Source organism: Chinchilla lanigera, unplaced genomic scaffold, assembly GCF_000276665.1.
Source record: "Chinchilla lanigera isolate Chin_1 unplaced genomic scaffold, ChiLan1.0 scaffold00101, whole genome shotgun sequence".
In the NCBI taxonomy this organism is placed as follows: Eukaryota; Metazoa; Chordata; class Mammalia; order Rodentia; family Chinchillidae; genus Chinchilla; species Chinchilla lanigera.
This window is the reverse complement of record NW_004955502.1, coordinates 3,497,252-3,513,743: the sequence shown is the minus strand read 5'-3', so window position 1 is coordinate 3,513,743 and position 16,492 is coordinate 3,497,252. Positions and strand designations below refer to the sequence as shown.

The 16,492-nt window shown below is 38.8% G+C and overlaps 1 protein-coding gene across 7 annotated transcripts in view; it reads right to left on the bottom strand.

The window, feature by feature from the left end:
* Positions 1-16,492, bottom strand: part of Dst (dystonin) — a 434,906-nt gene that overhangs the window by 97,080 nt on the left and 321,334 nt on the right. For all 7 annotated transcript variants that reach the window (XM_013505819.1, XM_005406890.2, XM_013505822.1 and 4 more), the window contains 6 exons: positions 15,871-15,933; positions 15,119-15,360; positions 14,161-14,290; positions 11,442-11,641; positions 9,225-9,720; positions 6,531-8,002 (listed from right to left, as the gene is read on the bottom strand). In XM_013505819.1, coding sequence (XP_013361273.1) covers positions 6,531-8,002; positions 9,225-9,720; positions 11,442-11,641; positions 14,161-14,290; positions 15,119-15,360; positions 15,871-15,933 — 2,603 coding nt within the window. The remainder of the gene's footprint in view (positions 1-6,530; positions 8,003-9,224; positions 9,721-11,441; positions 11,642-14,160; positions 14,291-15,118; positions 15,361-15,870; positions 15,934-16,492) is intronic.

The window sequence follows — 16,492 nt, the reverse complement described above, 5'->3', positions numbered from 1 at the left end:
AAACAAAACCCAGACTGCATGGGAAATAGTACAAAGAATCAATAGATGGGATCCACCTTACTAAAAAGCTTTTGCACAACAAAAGAAATTGTCAACAAAGTGAAAAGACAACCCATAGAGTGGGAAAAAATTATAGCCAGTTGTCCCAAAGACAAACTCATATACAGAACATATAAATAATTGAAAAAAATCAGACACCCCCCAAATTTAAAAACCCAATCCAAAAACGGGCATCAGAGATAAACAGCACTTCTCAGATGAAGAAATACAAATGGCAAATAAACACATGGAAAAATGTTCAACATCATTGGTCCTTCAAGGGATGCAAATTAAAACAACTCTGAGATTCCATCTCACCCCAGAAAGAATGACTATCATCAAAAACTCAACTGATGACAAATGCTAGAGGGGCTGTGGAGAAAAGGGAACCCTCCTCACTGTTGATGGGAGTGCAGACTAGTACAACCACTGTGGACATCAGTGTGGAGATTCCTCAAAAATTGGGATCGGAGGTCCCATTCAACCCAGCCCTTCCCCTTCTGGGTATCTTCCCAGAAAAATAAAACCATCATACTACAGTAATATATGTGCACCCATGTTTATAACAGCACAATGTGTAATAGCTAAATCTTGGAAATAACCCAGATGCCCATCAACTGAAGAATGGATAAAAAGATGTGGTTTTTTTTATATAATGGAGTACTACCCAGCCATAAAACAGATAAAATGGAGTCTTTTATAGATAAATGGGTACAACTCAAGACCATACTCCTAACTGAAATAAATCAGACCCAGTATCAGACACATTGTCTCACTAGTATGAAAAAAATGTACAAGTAAATAAAATCTGAAATGTACAACAGAGATTGTGAATTGGTAGGAAACTGTTCAAAAGAAAAGACAAACTGTGATGGGGAAAAAAGAAATGAAGAAAGAAAAAAAAAATATATATATATATACAAAATAGTTACAATGGTTATGCCGCTAGTTTGTCTTAGTTCATTAAAAAGCAAGTTTTGTGCTAATACTCTATAGACAAGATATCATACCTGTATCTTCTATTCCGAAAAAGTACTAGGAAGACAACAATATGCAATGTATCAACTATTGTAACTGTCCTAATAACCTGTTTTGAAACTCAGTGTCATTGTCTATTCTTTTTCTCTCTCTAAAAAAATCTAGTTCCTTCAATCTTCACTAAAACTAAATCATTTCAGTATGATGATGACTGCTTTGTGATAATCAGAAGTTCTGATTAGTTATTAATGACATCAAAGTAGGACATATTCTTCAGAAGTCAGTAACATGTCTTTGGTAAATATAAATGTGGAAAAGTTAATATTACTTAATAATGTATCTGTGTTTAATCTTCAGTTAGGGTCTTCAAACAGGACTTAGGGGCAGGCTTGTTTTCTTTTTGCCAGAGACATACAAAATCTATCCTGTTATTCAGTCTACCAATTTATAAAGGAGTGCAGAGTATTTAACTGTAACAGTACAGAAATATAAATAGAAAACTGGTATTCTGAGTTACCAAGAGTACAGAAACACCTTACTTTTCAGACATGTTAGTCCAGTAACTAGCATTTACATGGTCACAGAAACTACATATACTATCAAAATAGTTCAAACCTTCAAGCTAAATAAGGGTGACACTAATCTACTCTCAAAATAATAATACTTTTCACTCAGGCTAAATCAGGACACAAGTTTGAGTTAGAACCTTAAACATAAATGAATGTTGTCCTTTTAAGGAAACCTAAGATAAATATTAATAGTTATTTGCTAGATTAAATATCGGGGGGAAAATGGAAGCAGAGAAGTCTGTCTTCTTAGTTTAAATAATCTATTATGTTCTCAGTGAATATAAGACATTTCCTACATAAGTAACATGGCCTGCTCTCAAAGAAGTTCATTTATTTTTATTTTATTTTTATTTTAAAGATAAAAGAACAAAAACATATTAACAAACACACATACATTTAGAAAATAACACAAAAACAATATAAGCAATACAGAATTTCAGAAAAAGTGATAGGAAATTAACAATGGTTGTTGTATTACATACTGATATCTTCAGATTGGTTACTCAGGTAAACAAATATAGGCATGTAAGATTGATCAAACAATTAAACATTAACTATTCCTTTCAATAAAGCAACAGAGGTCAGTAGTACAACTATGTTAGCTATCCTGTGTATACATATATACATAATTTTCCCTTTCTTTTCTCTTTTCTCCAATGGGATCATATCAGATTAAAAAGCTTCTGCATAGCAAAAAAAAAAAAAAAAAACAACAGATGAAAAGACAACCTATAGAATGGGTGAAAAGTTTTGTTAGCAATTCCTCAGACAGAAGACTAATATCTAGAATATACAAAGAAATGTCTAGAATATATCAAGAAAACCATATGCCCCCTAAAATAAAGGACCCAATCAAAAAAGGGCAAGTGAAATGAGTAGACACTTTATGGCAGAAGTACAAATGACCAATAAATACATGTCGACATCACTGGTCATTCAAGAAATGCAAGTTAAAACAATACAGAGATTCCACCTCATTCCAGAAAAGAAGGGCCATCATCAAGAAATCAAACAGTAACAAATCCTGGTGAAGCTGCAGGGAAAAGGAACTCTTCTTCTACCTTGTTGGTGGGAATGTAAGCTAGTACAACAACTACGGAAACCCAGTATGAAGATCCCTCAAAAAAAAAACAAAAACAAAAACAAAAAAAACCCTAAATATAGAAATTCCATTTGACCCAGCTATTCCCCTTTGAGGTATCTTCCCAAAGGAGTTAAAGACATCCCACTACAGGGATACCGGCACACCCATGTTTACAGCAGCACAGTTCCTAACAGTTAGCTAGATCTTGGACACAGCCTATCTGCTGTCCATCAACAGCTGAGTGGATAAACAGAATGTGCTATCGACATACAGTAGAGTTCTACTCTTTCATAAGGAAAGATAAACGAGGCATCTGTCAGAAAATGGATGCCCTGTGAATTCATAATGTAAAGTGAAATAAATCAGACACACACGCTTAAATATCCCATGGTTTCTCTCACATGAGAAGCCCAAAATATAAATAAATAAATAAATAAATAAATAAATAAATAGGTAGATAGCAAAATAAAAGATAAGAGGAAGTAGGGGGATGAATCTTTCTCAAATGACCTTTCTCAAAAGGGGATCCAGGAATGCAGGGAGACAAAAAGGGGATGAAAAACTGAATTAAAATGTATTGTGCACATGTAGCAGCTCCACAAAAGGGGTGTAGATCTTATGCACTGCACACATGCACTAAGAGAAATTTTAAAAATTAAAAATTTCAAAAACTGCTATAGGATTTTTATCTATGGCATCAGATTAAAGTAAAGCTACCAGATAAATTAATGTAAAAGTGTGTCACAGCCAGGCATGGTGGCACATGCCTGTAATCCCAGCACCCAGGAGGCTGAGACAGGAAGAACGCTGCAATTTCAAGGCCAGCCTGCCTGCATAGTAAGTTCAAGGCCAGCCTGAACTACATAGCAAGACCCTGTCTCAAATAACAAATCAACAAAAGAGTGGACTATAACTACTTCAAAGTCTACAGTGTTTTAGGCCCTGTCCCCTTCAGTGCTTTTCTGTTTCATTTTCAGAAATTTGAATAACTAGCTTTTCAGTAGATACAAATCATTCCACCCAAAAATTTAAAGTCTTTGAAACTACCATTTAATGAAAGACAAGGCCCAGGAAAAACTAAATTAAAATCTGAACACTTGCACTTTAATCAAGAAAGATAAAACCAAGACAATGAAATGTTCGGTTCCATCTCAGCAGCAGCAATGGTAACCAAGGAAATCACCATCACCACTGGTCACGATCACCATCACCACAGTGTCTACATAACGTGAGAGGACGTGGCCATTTTACACACATTCAGCTCCTGCTTCTCATTGTGGCCAGTTTTATAGAACACTTTCCTTAAGTGGGCATTTCTGGTGTTTTGCCTTAAAATGAACTCATTATTCAGGATGCCTAAAGTAGGCTACAGTGAAGATGATGGGAAAATTTCCCAGAGAAAACACCAGATTCAGAAGGTGACCAATGAAGCTGATACAAAGCACTGCCTTACTTCCATCCAAACATCCGCGCTGTGACCCTGGGCAAGGTACTAAACCTCTCTGGGCCTTGCTTCTTTACAGTAAGGGAAGGATAACATTAGTATTGATTATCATTTGTAACTGTTAACAAGGTAGAGTTTAGGATAGTGTTTGACACAGTGAGACTGCAATAAATGTTAATTGCTGTAATTCCTATTTTTAATAGACAAATGCATACTAATAAATAGAACTATTGGTTGTATAAGCTACCATATATCTTTACCACAACCATATCTTTATTCTTTCTTTTAGCCTGTGGCGCTACAATCTTATATGCTGGGTGATCTGTCCACTGGACACTTATTTTTAGTTACTATTTCAAGACTCTAAAGGTACATCACGATAATCAACTCCTTCTAAAATAATCAGGAAGCAAGCACAGCAAGCTGAGTGGCTTATTTTAGGAGAAATGATCACTGTTTTTCTTCCCAAATAAAACAATCTCTGTGACTACTGATGGTAACGATGCTTATCTGGAGGTTTTAAATGTGCAAAAACAGCACAGTGGTGAGAAACGTCTTCCTATCTCCTGCTCTTCCTTACTGTGAATTCTCCACAGGGACAGCCACATTTTCCACTGTACTCATTCTTGGACACAAACAGGACGCATCCACCTAGACTGGAAGCCTGATTACTATTTTTCTGCCCATTTTTTATAGTTCATTGAAGCAGGGAGCAGAAATGAAGACCCACTCTTTTCTCTACACAAATTCACAGAAAACTCGGAAAAACCCTAATTGTCTCACAAACCACAAAACAGTCAAATTGCACTATTAAAAAGACCGTTTTGAGAACTGTTATTTAATGTTTAAAATTTTGTCAGGATTCAATAGAAAACTCCAAGTTAACAGTCACTCGTAAGTTCTCCGTCTTTGAAGCAGCAAACTGCCACACAATTGTATTCTTGTCACATGAAATCTTTTACTTTACAAATCAAAAATATAAAAGTTTGGGAGTACAGTGAAGGAAGCAAAGATAGTTCCTTAACCTTCAAGCATTGAGATCCAAATACTGATTTTTAAGCCTGGAAGGAACTTGACTTTGAAGGCATTTAATAAAGAATAAACAGTAATAGTAAGAAAAACAACATTATGAAGTTACTTTTAAAAAAATCAATCTTCTCTAAACCTTATTATTAAAGACAAATGAAAACAACAATATGTCATTCTAATACCTTAAAACTGGAAGTACATTTGATCTGCATTCATTTTCCAGGGGAAATAATCTGTTGGTTAGGTTTGTTGTTTTTGTGGTGCTAGGGACTGAATCCAGGGCCTCGCACACCCTAAACAGATGCTCTTCCACTGAGCTATACCCCCAGCTCAGCTGGGAGTTCAGCAAACCTTGCTTTTATTTGTTCTCAGTACATCCTCTATGTGCTAAGTGTGCCATCCACTTTCACCTGTCTTTACCAGAAAGTAAACATACTGCATGAACAGCAGAGCACCACAGCAACTCCAAAGGATTAGACAGATCATACTTGTGCAGCAGACTGGATATTCAGGCTCCTCCAGCAGGGGCGACACCTGCCTCTGTCCCCTGCTAAGCTGGGATGTCTGCTTCCACTGCCATAAATAAGGCCAAACCCAATGACATGGAAACTGGGCCAGCACTGTAATCTAATGTTCCACTCATTATGTGTTATTGAAGCTGTCCAATAACAGACATTTCTTGCTACTGAGGAGCTTATGTAGTCCAATAAAAATTAATTTACTCCTAATCCTCCAGATCATGAACCTAACTAAGATCTTTATGAAACCAGGATAACAACATGGAGGGTTACAGTGTCTTTAAAAGTATGAACCTTTAAAAAAGATGTTTAGGGGCTGGGGATTTAGCTCAGCGGCAAAGCGCCTGTCTGGCAAGCGCAAGGTCGTAAGTTCGGTTCCCGGTACCAGAGAAAAACCAAAAAAAAACAAAAACAAATAAAAAAGATGTTTGCAGAAGAAATTAAGAAGTATGTGAAGACTATGAGAAGGGAAAGAACAGGAAAAGATTGCAATTCACCATTTAAAGAAAATTGTGGGAGACAAACCTTTGCAGCTTAGTTCAAAACACGGCTCTGGTCATACATGTCAGTTATCAGTCCCCTCAGATATGGGCTCCCTGATGTCAGTTTCAAGCTTTCCTGGGGCTTTTTCAAGAGCCTCTCTGACCTCTTGATAGCACCTCAGGGCCTAAGCCTACGAAAACCCAAATCCCAGGAAGCTCGAACTGCCCCAAGTACCCAGGTGTTACCCTCATATTTGCTCATTCAGGCTCAAATACTGTAGGACAGCTATTCTGGAAGGCTCTAAAAAATAGGTTATCATTTTGTTATACCTATTAGAAATGTCTTTCAGGAATAAAAACATTCTGTAAAAATGAAGAATTCCCTACCTTGAATACAGCAAGCTGCTGATTAATCGTCTCTATATCCATCCCGACGGGACCTTGTGACTCTTCATGTTCTTCAGCCTTTTGGAGCAGAGTAGAAAATTCTTTAAATTTGCTATAGAATTCTTCAAGACGCTCATGCATTCCTTCAACCTGCTCTTCTCTTGTGCGTGCTCGGTCTAGTAACTTGTTGCACTGTTTGCTTAAGGCCTCCAAGTCCCTCTTGATTCCAACAAGGTCAGGAGAGGCCTCCTCTGTGGCCAGCATCATCTTGCAGGTTTTATTGGCATTGTCGTTGCTCGCTATGAGGGCTCCTAGTTTCTTCATAAAGGCTTTTATAGCCTCCTTTTGCATTTGCAATGTTTCCACATCTCTCCCCACTGGAGCCATGCTGTCCAGTTCATCGTCAAACTCTGCAAACTGAGAAAACAGTTCTCGGATGGTATTCTGGAAATGTCCGATGCCCTGAAGCTTGGTTTCTAAAAATGAGCATTTTTCATCAACCTGCTGACTTAGCGCACTGTGCTCCTGAGCTAAGGTTTCTGCTTGTAATAAAACATCAGAGGTTCCCTTCGAGTCTGAGGCTTCTACCACGAGATCCTGAGCAAGTCTTCTGGCCAAATCTACCTGGTGCTTCAAGGTCTGCAGTGCTTTCTGCTGAGCCTGCAGCATGGTCAGGCATTTGTTACTGTAAGCCTGGGGCCCCAGGGAATCATGGACATCCAGCTGTTCCTTTGCGCACTGAAGCTGCCTGTTGGTCTCTTTAGAAACTTCTTGAAATTCTTTAAACTTTTGGGCTGTGTTCTCCAGAGAGAATTTCTTCCTGTGAAGTTGTTCAGTGACCGAGTCCACCTTCTGGATCAGTGCTTTATTCTCATCTGTAACCACCTCTTTATCAACCTCACAGACACTGAGCAGGCTGTTGGCTGTGTTGTTCAGCAGTTCTACCATACCAAAGTGCTGGTCCATTTCCTTCTGCAGAGACTTCAACTTGGAAATAGAATTCTCTGTTTCAGCAGGATCCAAACAAAACTTCACTTCCTCCAGGTTGTTCTGACATTTGTCTATCCATGGCCGGAGAGTCTCCACATGTTCTTTGTACTTGAGGGCTTTTTCAAATGCATCTTTTAACTTGTCTTCTCTTTCTTTCACTTGCTTATTAAATCCATCCCAACTGTTTTTAATCGTGGTGAGTTGCAGCTGAACGGCTGCCTTCTCAGAACCTTGTGTTTTCAGTAGCAGATTTTCACCTTCTGCAATGGTTTTTTCATAAATATTAGACTGGGCAGCTAAAGTCTGACTAAAGTCTTTTTGATCTGTAATTAATGATTCTAAGACTTTGAGTTTGGCTGATACTGGATGAGACTTCTTTTGCTCTTCTTTCTTTGTATCCAGCCAAGCCTGAAAATCTCTAGACATCTGCTGAAATTGATGAGAGCTTGCACATGCTGATTGGAGGTGCTGGACAAGATTTTCTAAAAGTGAAATTACAGACATGTTTATTTTACATCAAACGCTTAATTTAATCCATAGAAAGCCTAGAAAACAATGTCTGAATGAATGGACAGAAGTGTCTAAAAGCAAGGACTTTTGGCACTAACATCAAGAACTGTAAGAATGACTGACGTGGTGGACAGAGTATATATAGCAATAACAAAAGAGACAAGGTAAGAAGCAAAAAGCTGGAAAGAGAGAAAACAATGATTATGGAAATAAGGAAAAGTACATCACAGTGCAGAGGGTGGTCGGTCATAGCAAACACTTCCTGCTCTGCTATCATCCTTCCCACTCCGTGTGGGGAAGAGACGACCAAAGTCCTAGGCTGGGTTGACACTCTATCTCCTGGAAAGTCTGACTTTTTTGCTTCTATGACTTTTACAGGTAATAGAGTTTAACTATTTGCCCAGGGTCTTCTAGCTCTGAAGAGGTGAAGTCAGGATATAAATCCATACAGTTTCTATGTGCTACATTATGTTGCCTCTATGTCAAAAAAGGAGTAAGTCTGAAATGGTTGCCATAATCAATAAATGAATCAATCAATTAAAAATATAAATTGAGAGTTCTCTAAGAGTAAGACTTAGAAACTAGTGCTATGTTTCAAGTAGCAACAACATGTGTCTTCCTTCGGCAAGAGCCTTCTGGCTTCTTATAGTCCACTATATTCCCTCTAACAAAGACCAGCCCATCCGCCACAGAATTATTGCTGCAGCAGGTAGTGAAGAAAACAGAGAAACCCACGCATTGTCTGTGTTATCAATGACAGAGTAGACAGAGTAACAGTAGATGGGAGCTGGGATGTGGCTCTATGGTAGAGAACTTGCTGAGTCTGCATGAGACCTTGGGTTCAGTTCTCAGCACTAGCAATAAAAAAAGGAGATATGATGATGATCGAAAGCCTTTCTAATATCTAATCATCTGTTTTGGGGGGTGAACTTAGGTAATATCACATACAAATGTTTACCTCTTTTCAGAACCAACTTGGGATACCTCGCGTTTGAATGGGTCTCTCCTAAGCAGACTGCACCCACACAGCAGCTGTCTGGGGTGCGAGTGGGGTTTGTGCCCTGGCTCCTGTGTCACACCTGCACTGCACCAGTCTCCTTAGGGCCTTGGATTACTGGAAACAGTAACATAGGACATCTCTGCTATGTGTATCTATTTCTGACCAGCAAACACCAGTATTAAGAGAAGACAGACCTGCTTTCTGCTCAATTTCCTTAAATGATTTTAAGATGCTGTCCAGTTGCCTAGTGAGTTCTGCTTTCAGGTATTCCTCTTTCACCAGTGTTGACAGGTCCGCACAGAGCACCTGGGCCGCTTTGATCTGTGGTGTTTCCTGTTCTATTTCCTGCTTCAGCTTCTGGGCTGCTTCCAGCTGCTGGTTTACAGCGTCGGCGCAGGTGCTTGCAGCCAGGCTGCTGCTGAGCTTCCTCTCCAGCTCACTCAGCTTCTCTGAGAGGCTTCTCAGCAGGCTCTGATACTGTGTGCTTTGGACAATGGCTTGGTCAATTCGGTCACATCTGTCACTCAGCTGTCCCGTGAGGCCATCCCACTTCTGGGTCACAGCTGCCAGCTGCTCCTTTACAACCCCATGCAGAGAAGGGTCTTCTCCTGGCCTGCTCAGAATGCCCTGGCCGGCTGTCCTGAGTTGTTCATACTGAGGTTTCCGAGTGTCAAATTCTTGCAACAGAATCTAAGGTAAACACAAATTATTGTATAGTAAGTTATAGAAAACACAGCTTCAAGCATCCAAAGAGACAGAAATGATACTTATTTATCAGGTCTTGGTTTTGTTTTTTAGTTATCACTCTTGTAGTTCTTATTTTAAGGACAGTGCAATTACATTAAACTAATTGCTAGTTCAAAGAGTCACGGTAATTCAGAGAGAAAACACTTTGTCTAAAATAATCATATCTTCCAAAAGGAAGATTAGAATAAATCTATTTTGGTAGTCTACGTAAAATCAACAGAAGTTCACATAAATATTTCAAACATGAAAATATGAAGTTTATATCACCTACTATCACATTTGTCTTTTCCTACCCATGCTTTCTCCTTGCAAGATTTATGAAATAGTCCAAAATACTCACATTAAGAAAATCGCATAGTGGTAAGTGTTAGAATGTATCATGCTCACAATATATTGTTTTACAAAGTTTTTTCTTTATGTGTGTGGAGGGGTTTGAGACAGGGTCTTGCTTTGTAGCCCAGGCTGGCCTTGAGCTCATGATCCTCCTGCTTCAGATTCCCAAGTACTGGGATTACAGGTATGCACCACTATGCCTGGCAATAAAGTTTTTTAAACATAGGATTTACTGACATTTATAGCCTAAAGTTTAGCCAGAAAAATCAAGTTGATCAGAATATAGATTCAACATGACTCTCACTATAAAACAAATGACCAAAAATTTCTGTCTTTTGGTATATTTTATGTCTGTTTTTATTTTATATTTTTATCTCTTATACTTATCTATCTATCTCTGAAAGACTATTAAGAGCAAAGGTAAGTATTTCTCCCTGGGCATTTATTTTTATCTTTTGTTTTCATTCTGTTCAGAAAGTATCTATATTTTTAGCTTACAGAATCACCTCCAGCTTTAAAGCCGCTATTCCTACCTAAAGAAATCTAACTGGACCACAGTGGAGCTTCTGCCATTATTATGACTTCAACTTTATGGTTTTCCCTCCCTTTGTGCATTTATCAGCTGGGTAATTATGCTGGTCTATTGCACTGGGTTTCCAGGGTTCCTCTCTGCTTCCCTCATTCTCTGTCCCTTTCTAATTTTGTCTCTCTTCCCCTCAGGACTGACTGCATGAGTTTTACAGATTTCATTATCAATTACCTCAAACAAAATGAATAAAACCTCAAAGGAGTAATTCTGAACGATAAAATTATGGCTAGTTTCTTACAAAAATATGAAGTAAGTACATTAACAGTTCAGAGAAGGCCCTTTTTTAACATAGTCTGTACCAACCACACTCTCATCGGAGTAATCTGGGGACTTGGTCTACTCATGAGCTCAAGGAGCCTCCTCTGGGCCAACTCATGGCTGTAATTCTCTAAAATGCATAGCGTGGGGCCCCAAGAATTATAAATCCACTCTGAAGCAGATAGCACAGTGCTCAGTGCTGATGTGTTTATGGCAGTGTTGGTCTTGTTAAGTCAAGTTAACTTATTAAGTTAAGTCAATTAACTTACTGAATTCACCAAAGGAATACTACAAAGCAGCATAAATTATCAGCCTTGTCTTCCACTCATTTTCCATATCATAATAAAAATGATGAGACAGTAGGCTAGTGAAGAGAACAGTGGACCTAAGAGGAGCAGTTTAGACGGGAGAGGATGGGGTGGCAGGGTAACGGCCTAAAGAAGGAAAATCCTGAGCCCGAGGCAAATGATTAGGTAACACTCACCTGCACCTGCTGCTTTTGGGTGTTCAGCATATTTGGGTCGATGGACAACGGCCCGAGCACACTAACCATCAGTTCTTTTTCCACAAGCCACTGTTTTAACTGAGCTTCTACAGTCTGGAATTGGGTTAGATTATTGGAGGATTCTTCCAGCTTTTGTTGTCTATCAACTGTTAATTGGTTGAGTTCTTGCCACTTGGAATCTAAAAGAAAAGGATAACTTGGCATTTAGTTTTAATACACTTTGTATGACTATAGGGAGACTACATAAGATGACTCAAAATGATATATAATGGGCATCATTCCATTTTGTAACGCTTCTTGCATAGCCAATTAACAGTCTAATCTAAGAGGATTAACTGCATTTAATGCCACAGATTTTATAGACCTAGTGGTTGTTTATCAAGTGAAGTATAAGAATAAAATTGACAAACAATAACAACAACAAAAAAGAATAAAATTGAATCTTTTTAAAAAAGATACTGTTCTAACTGGAATGTTCCCTGAAGCAATCAGGGTCCTGTGATCTCTCGTTTCTCCCAGAATTCCTATAGAATCTGTTTACTCAACTACTAGAACAATGACTATTAATCCTTTTGGAGTATCAAATCTCCAAGTTCTATTTTTAACTAGGTGGCTCCAAAATTTGTATGTCTACCTGATCACCCTCTCCTATTCACACTGCTCATTAACAGCCAGCTGCTGGAAAGTTCCAGTAGGACATATCACCAGCTCTTTCAATTCAACATTTAAAAATGAAACTAGTATTTCTCTCAAAACTACTGAATTGTTTGTCTTGTACATTTCTTTCAAACGTTATCGTCTCTGCCATGTCACTACAGTGTAATAACTCTAAATGTTCTTTTAGGACCCTCCATACTATCCTACCTCCCTGATCGTAAGCCCTTAAACCACGCGGTAACTCCACTTCAGTCCTCCTTGTGTTTCGCCTAGAACAGTGGTTCTCAGGCTCCAGCTGCAGCAGTTACCTGAAGGGTCACGGGCAGTGACTTCCGGGCTCCTCCCCAGGGCTTCTGCTGCAGTGGGTTGGGTGTGAGGCTAGCAGGTTGCTCCTAGTGCTCGCCCTGCTCCCAGGAACCACCATTCCCAAGTACCAACCCGCCTTTTAACTGGTACCACTATTATTAGCGTTTCTCAGCTGCAATCCATTTGGTTCTAAAACACTTCCCTTAAAAAGGTATCAGTTTAAAATGAGGTGCCTTCCTGCTCAAATCCTTCAATACCTAACCCCTCCCCACCTAAATCAGTGGTGGTGAAACTATGGCACGCAGGCCGCAGCCGGCTGCTGGTTATCACAAAAGGGTTGCCACTGATTCTAGATGATCAGACCTGAAGACCCGCTTCACAATCTGGCTCAAGTCTACTGGTCTTAGAGGTTTCTACTGAGATGCTCAGAAGTCAAGGTTTACACATCAGAGCACTCAGTCCAGCACGTGAACACATTTGCTGTCTAGAAATGTTCATTAATGGATTAGTTACCTGAGAGATTCCTTCACTTAGCATAATATACTAGCAGACTTATTTTAATAGAGCATGATCCCTGAACTTATTCTAATGACATTACCCTATAACGGCATGTTCTAGTCAACCTGACCACAAAACAGTGCAACTGGAGCAGTCAGGATGGGGAAGTATCAAAGTCACCGGGAAGCTGAAATACACACTCCTGATTCCCACCCCTTTCTAAAATGTCTTGACGATGCTCTGCCCAACTAACTCTACCATCCGGGACAGCCACTGAGTTTGGGACAAGGTGGCAACAATGCAGTAGGATTAAACGTACCTTTGAACATTCAGACACTGTAAGCTGACTTTTTTTTTCAAACCAAAACATACTTACAGATCTCTAAACTACCACAGCAATCTGACTCAAAAGACTGGACAACATTTAATAAACATAATGGAACAACTGAAAGCTAAATACTTATAATGACTGATAGTACAGACTCAGATAGCTACATGCCACGTACTGTTCCTCTGAGCTAGACACACATTAACTTACTGAATTCACCAAAGGAATATTACAAAGCAGCACAAATTATCAGCCTTGTCTTACACTCATTTTCCATATCATAATAAAAAATGACGAGACAGTAGGCCTGTGAAGACAACTGTGGACCTATGAGAAGCAGTTTCAACAGGGAGAGGATGGGGTGGGAGGGTAACAGGAAAATCACCAGCCTTCCCCAGCAAGCTACTTTCAGTAGTGGGTGGGGAGAGAAGACGACATAAAGTGCGGGCTTGAGGAGTCCCAGGATCCAAACAAATGAGCAAAAAGAAATGAAACACTAATTGAAAGAGTTACTCAATGTGTAGCATCTTACTGAACAGTATCCACCTTCTTCATAAAAATAGTTACATGCCAATTCTCACAATGTAATTTGACGAGATCGGGCGCGTTCAGGGTGGTATGGCTGTAGACTCACAATGTAATTTGAAATAACACTTTTTTTTTGGCTTTTCTCTGGTACCGGGAATTGAACTCATGACCTTGCGCTTGCCAGGAAGGCGCTGTGTCGCTGAGCTAAATCCCCAGCCCCTGAAATAACACTTTTAAAGTATGCCAAAAACAGATTCTGAAATGTTAAAGGAACTCCAAAAACAACTGAGGCTACTGGATGTTTTCTGGTAAAGATTATCATAAAAATGAAAAATGACTGTGCTTCTGTCTATGGAATGGAGTGCAAACAATACAACGTACCTATTTCTGTCAATATCTGTTTCCATTTGGGGGCCTCCGGAATATCTGGATTTTCCTCCAACAGCTCTGTCAGTTTGTCCTTCAACTCCTGCACTTTGTTTACATTTTGCTTCAGTTCGGCCTCAAATGACTAAGGAAAAAAATAATTACACTAGAATACCAACATCAAAACACAAAAACACAATTATGATGTACTTTTTTTCTCAAACATGACTAAAAAAGGAAAAAAACTCCACTGTTAAATGCTAAAGAGAGTGAAAACCCAGTCAGCAGTCAGTTATGTGCCTTTCCTCATCTCTGCTAGTCTCCAGCTCTGGGATAAGGGAAGCTTACAGCGAACGCTCTAACTATGGAGATAATGACTCTTGTTCCCTTTACTGAGGGAGAATTTCATATTCTCAAACCGTTATGAGAAAACTAAGATGTAATAAGTTAGGGTATAATTGATAAAAAAATCAGTTCTGTTAAAGGCTGCCAGAATTTGAGATTCTACTAGGGAATAGTACTTTTGTGGATAACACAGTAAAGAGTATAAATATAGGTTAGTAACTTATAGAAATTTTTGTCATTATTACCACAATGGAAAAACATTTTCCCAATCTTGACAGCTCTAAGAAAGAAATACTATCTAAGAAAGGGGAGGCATTAGCTATCCCCACTTTATACTAATCAGAAGAGATTCCTGGTACAAAACTTTTCTAATAGTTGACTGGCTGCTACCCAAGACTGACACGGATTCAGAGGTCACTTACACCAAATACCTTGCTCATCTCTGTATGTCAGAGTGTATAAAAAATGACTCTCATCAATCTCTATAGAAAGGCACATTAAACAAAACTGTCCAATCACTGGCTGAAGGTTACAGATCTAGAAACCAGCACAGAGCTTCTGAAGCCTGGGCTCAGGTCTGGGTGTAATCCCTTCTCCTCCTGTCTCAGTGGGTCCACCAAGGATGTACCTTATTCTGTTCAAACTGAGTCTTCACAGCTTCAGAGTCGGCAGGTGCCGGGGTCTGGTGCCATTTTGCCGCTGTCTTGTTCATTTTCTCTAACCACTGCATCATCGAACTTGATTCTTCCTGAGCCTTCTGCAATTTGAAGAGCTTAGTATTCAATTCAGCTATTTTGTCCTTGAGTAAGAGGCCAAGATCTTCATAACCATGACTTATGTCAGTCATGTCCTTTTGAACAGATGTTAAACCTGGGAGTGAGAAAAAAACTATGCTGACATATGTCTGGGGTGTTGGGAATAAAGGTCTAGAAATAAAAATCTGTCCTACATGATATCCTTTTATCTTGGCTCTCTGAAACTGACTATGATAAATCACAGACATTTTAGAACTAAAATGCTAGTTCACCTTATAAGGCTATTTAATAACAATTCAGGAACATGCAAGTGAAATTTAAAAAGGTATTTTAAATGGAATAAAATATTCAAATAATAAAGTGCATTCCTTCAGTGCCAAACTCAATGTTATTCCAAGAGACAATATATCTCTAACTAAAAAGGAGGAAACCAGCAAAAGCTAAAATACTGGATTTTACTAATTTCGGATGAACAATGTCTATAGAAAGTTACATAAATATACTTATAAAGATTGTGACTATGTATTATATACTTTAACTTTTTAATATAGCTACTCTTCTTTAAGATTTTCCCTCAAAAAACCCACACTGCATTGATTAATAATCATTTAAAATTACTATTCACCTTTATTTGTCAAAAAATCCTGTGTATTTGTGTCTATTCCTTCACCATTTAATATTACTCCACCTGCAAAAATATGAACACCGAATTCATCAGATTTTCCTCATATATCTATACCTTAACAGCATACGTCACTACATCAAACCCTATAAATAGTAATCATTTAAAAATGTTATTTTGCTTTTGGGGGATACCAGGAAAAATGTTATTTCTTTGTTTTTTTTTGTTTTTTTTTTTGTTTTGTTTTTTTTTTTGTTTTGGTTTTTCTCTGGTTCCGGGAACCGAACTCACGACCTTGCCCTTGCCAGGCAGGCGCTTTGCCGCTGAGCTAAATCCCCAGCCCCGTTATTTCTATCTGAAATGCAAAATATTAATTCAACTTCCAGTGAAGGTCCCTGTACCCTCTCTTCTGTATAGACTGTGTTGGGGGGGCTGCTGAGGACCAAGCCCGCTGTCTTGCACATGCTAGGCAAGTGCTCCAACCCCGGGCTACATCCGCCACCCTATGAATTCAATTCTTAAGGTATAATATGCTCATCTTTTAAATACGAGAGTTCTACTCATTTAGATGATATAAACTAGTCATTAAATCTCCACAACAATTTCCCCACAAAGTTGCTCTATA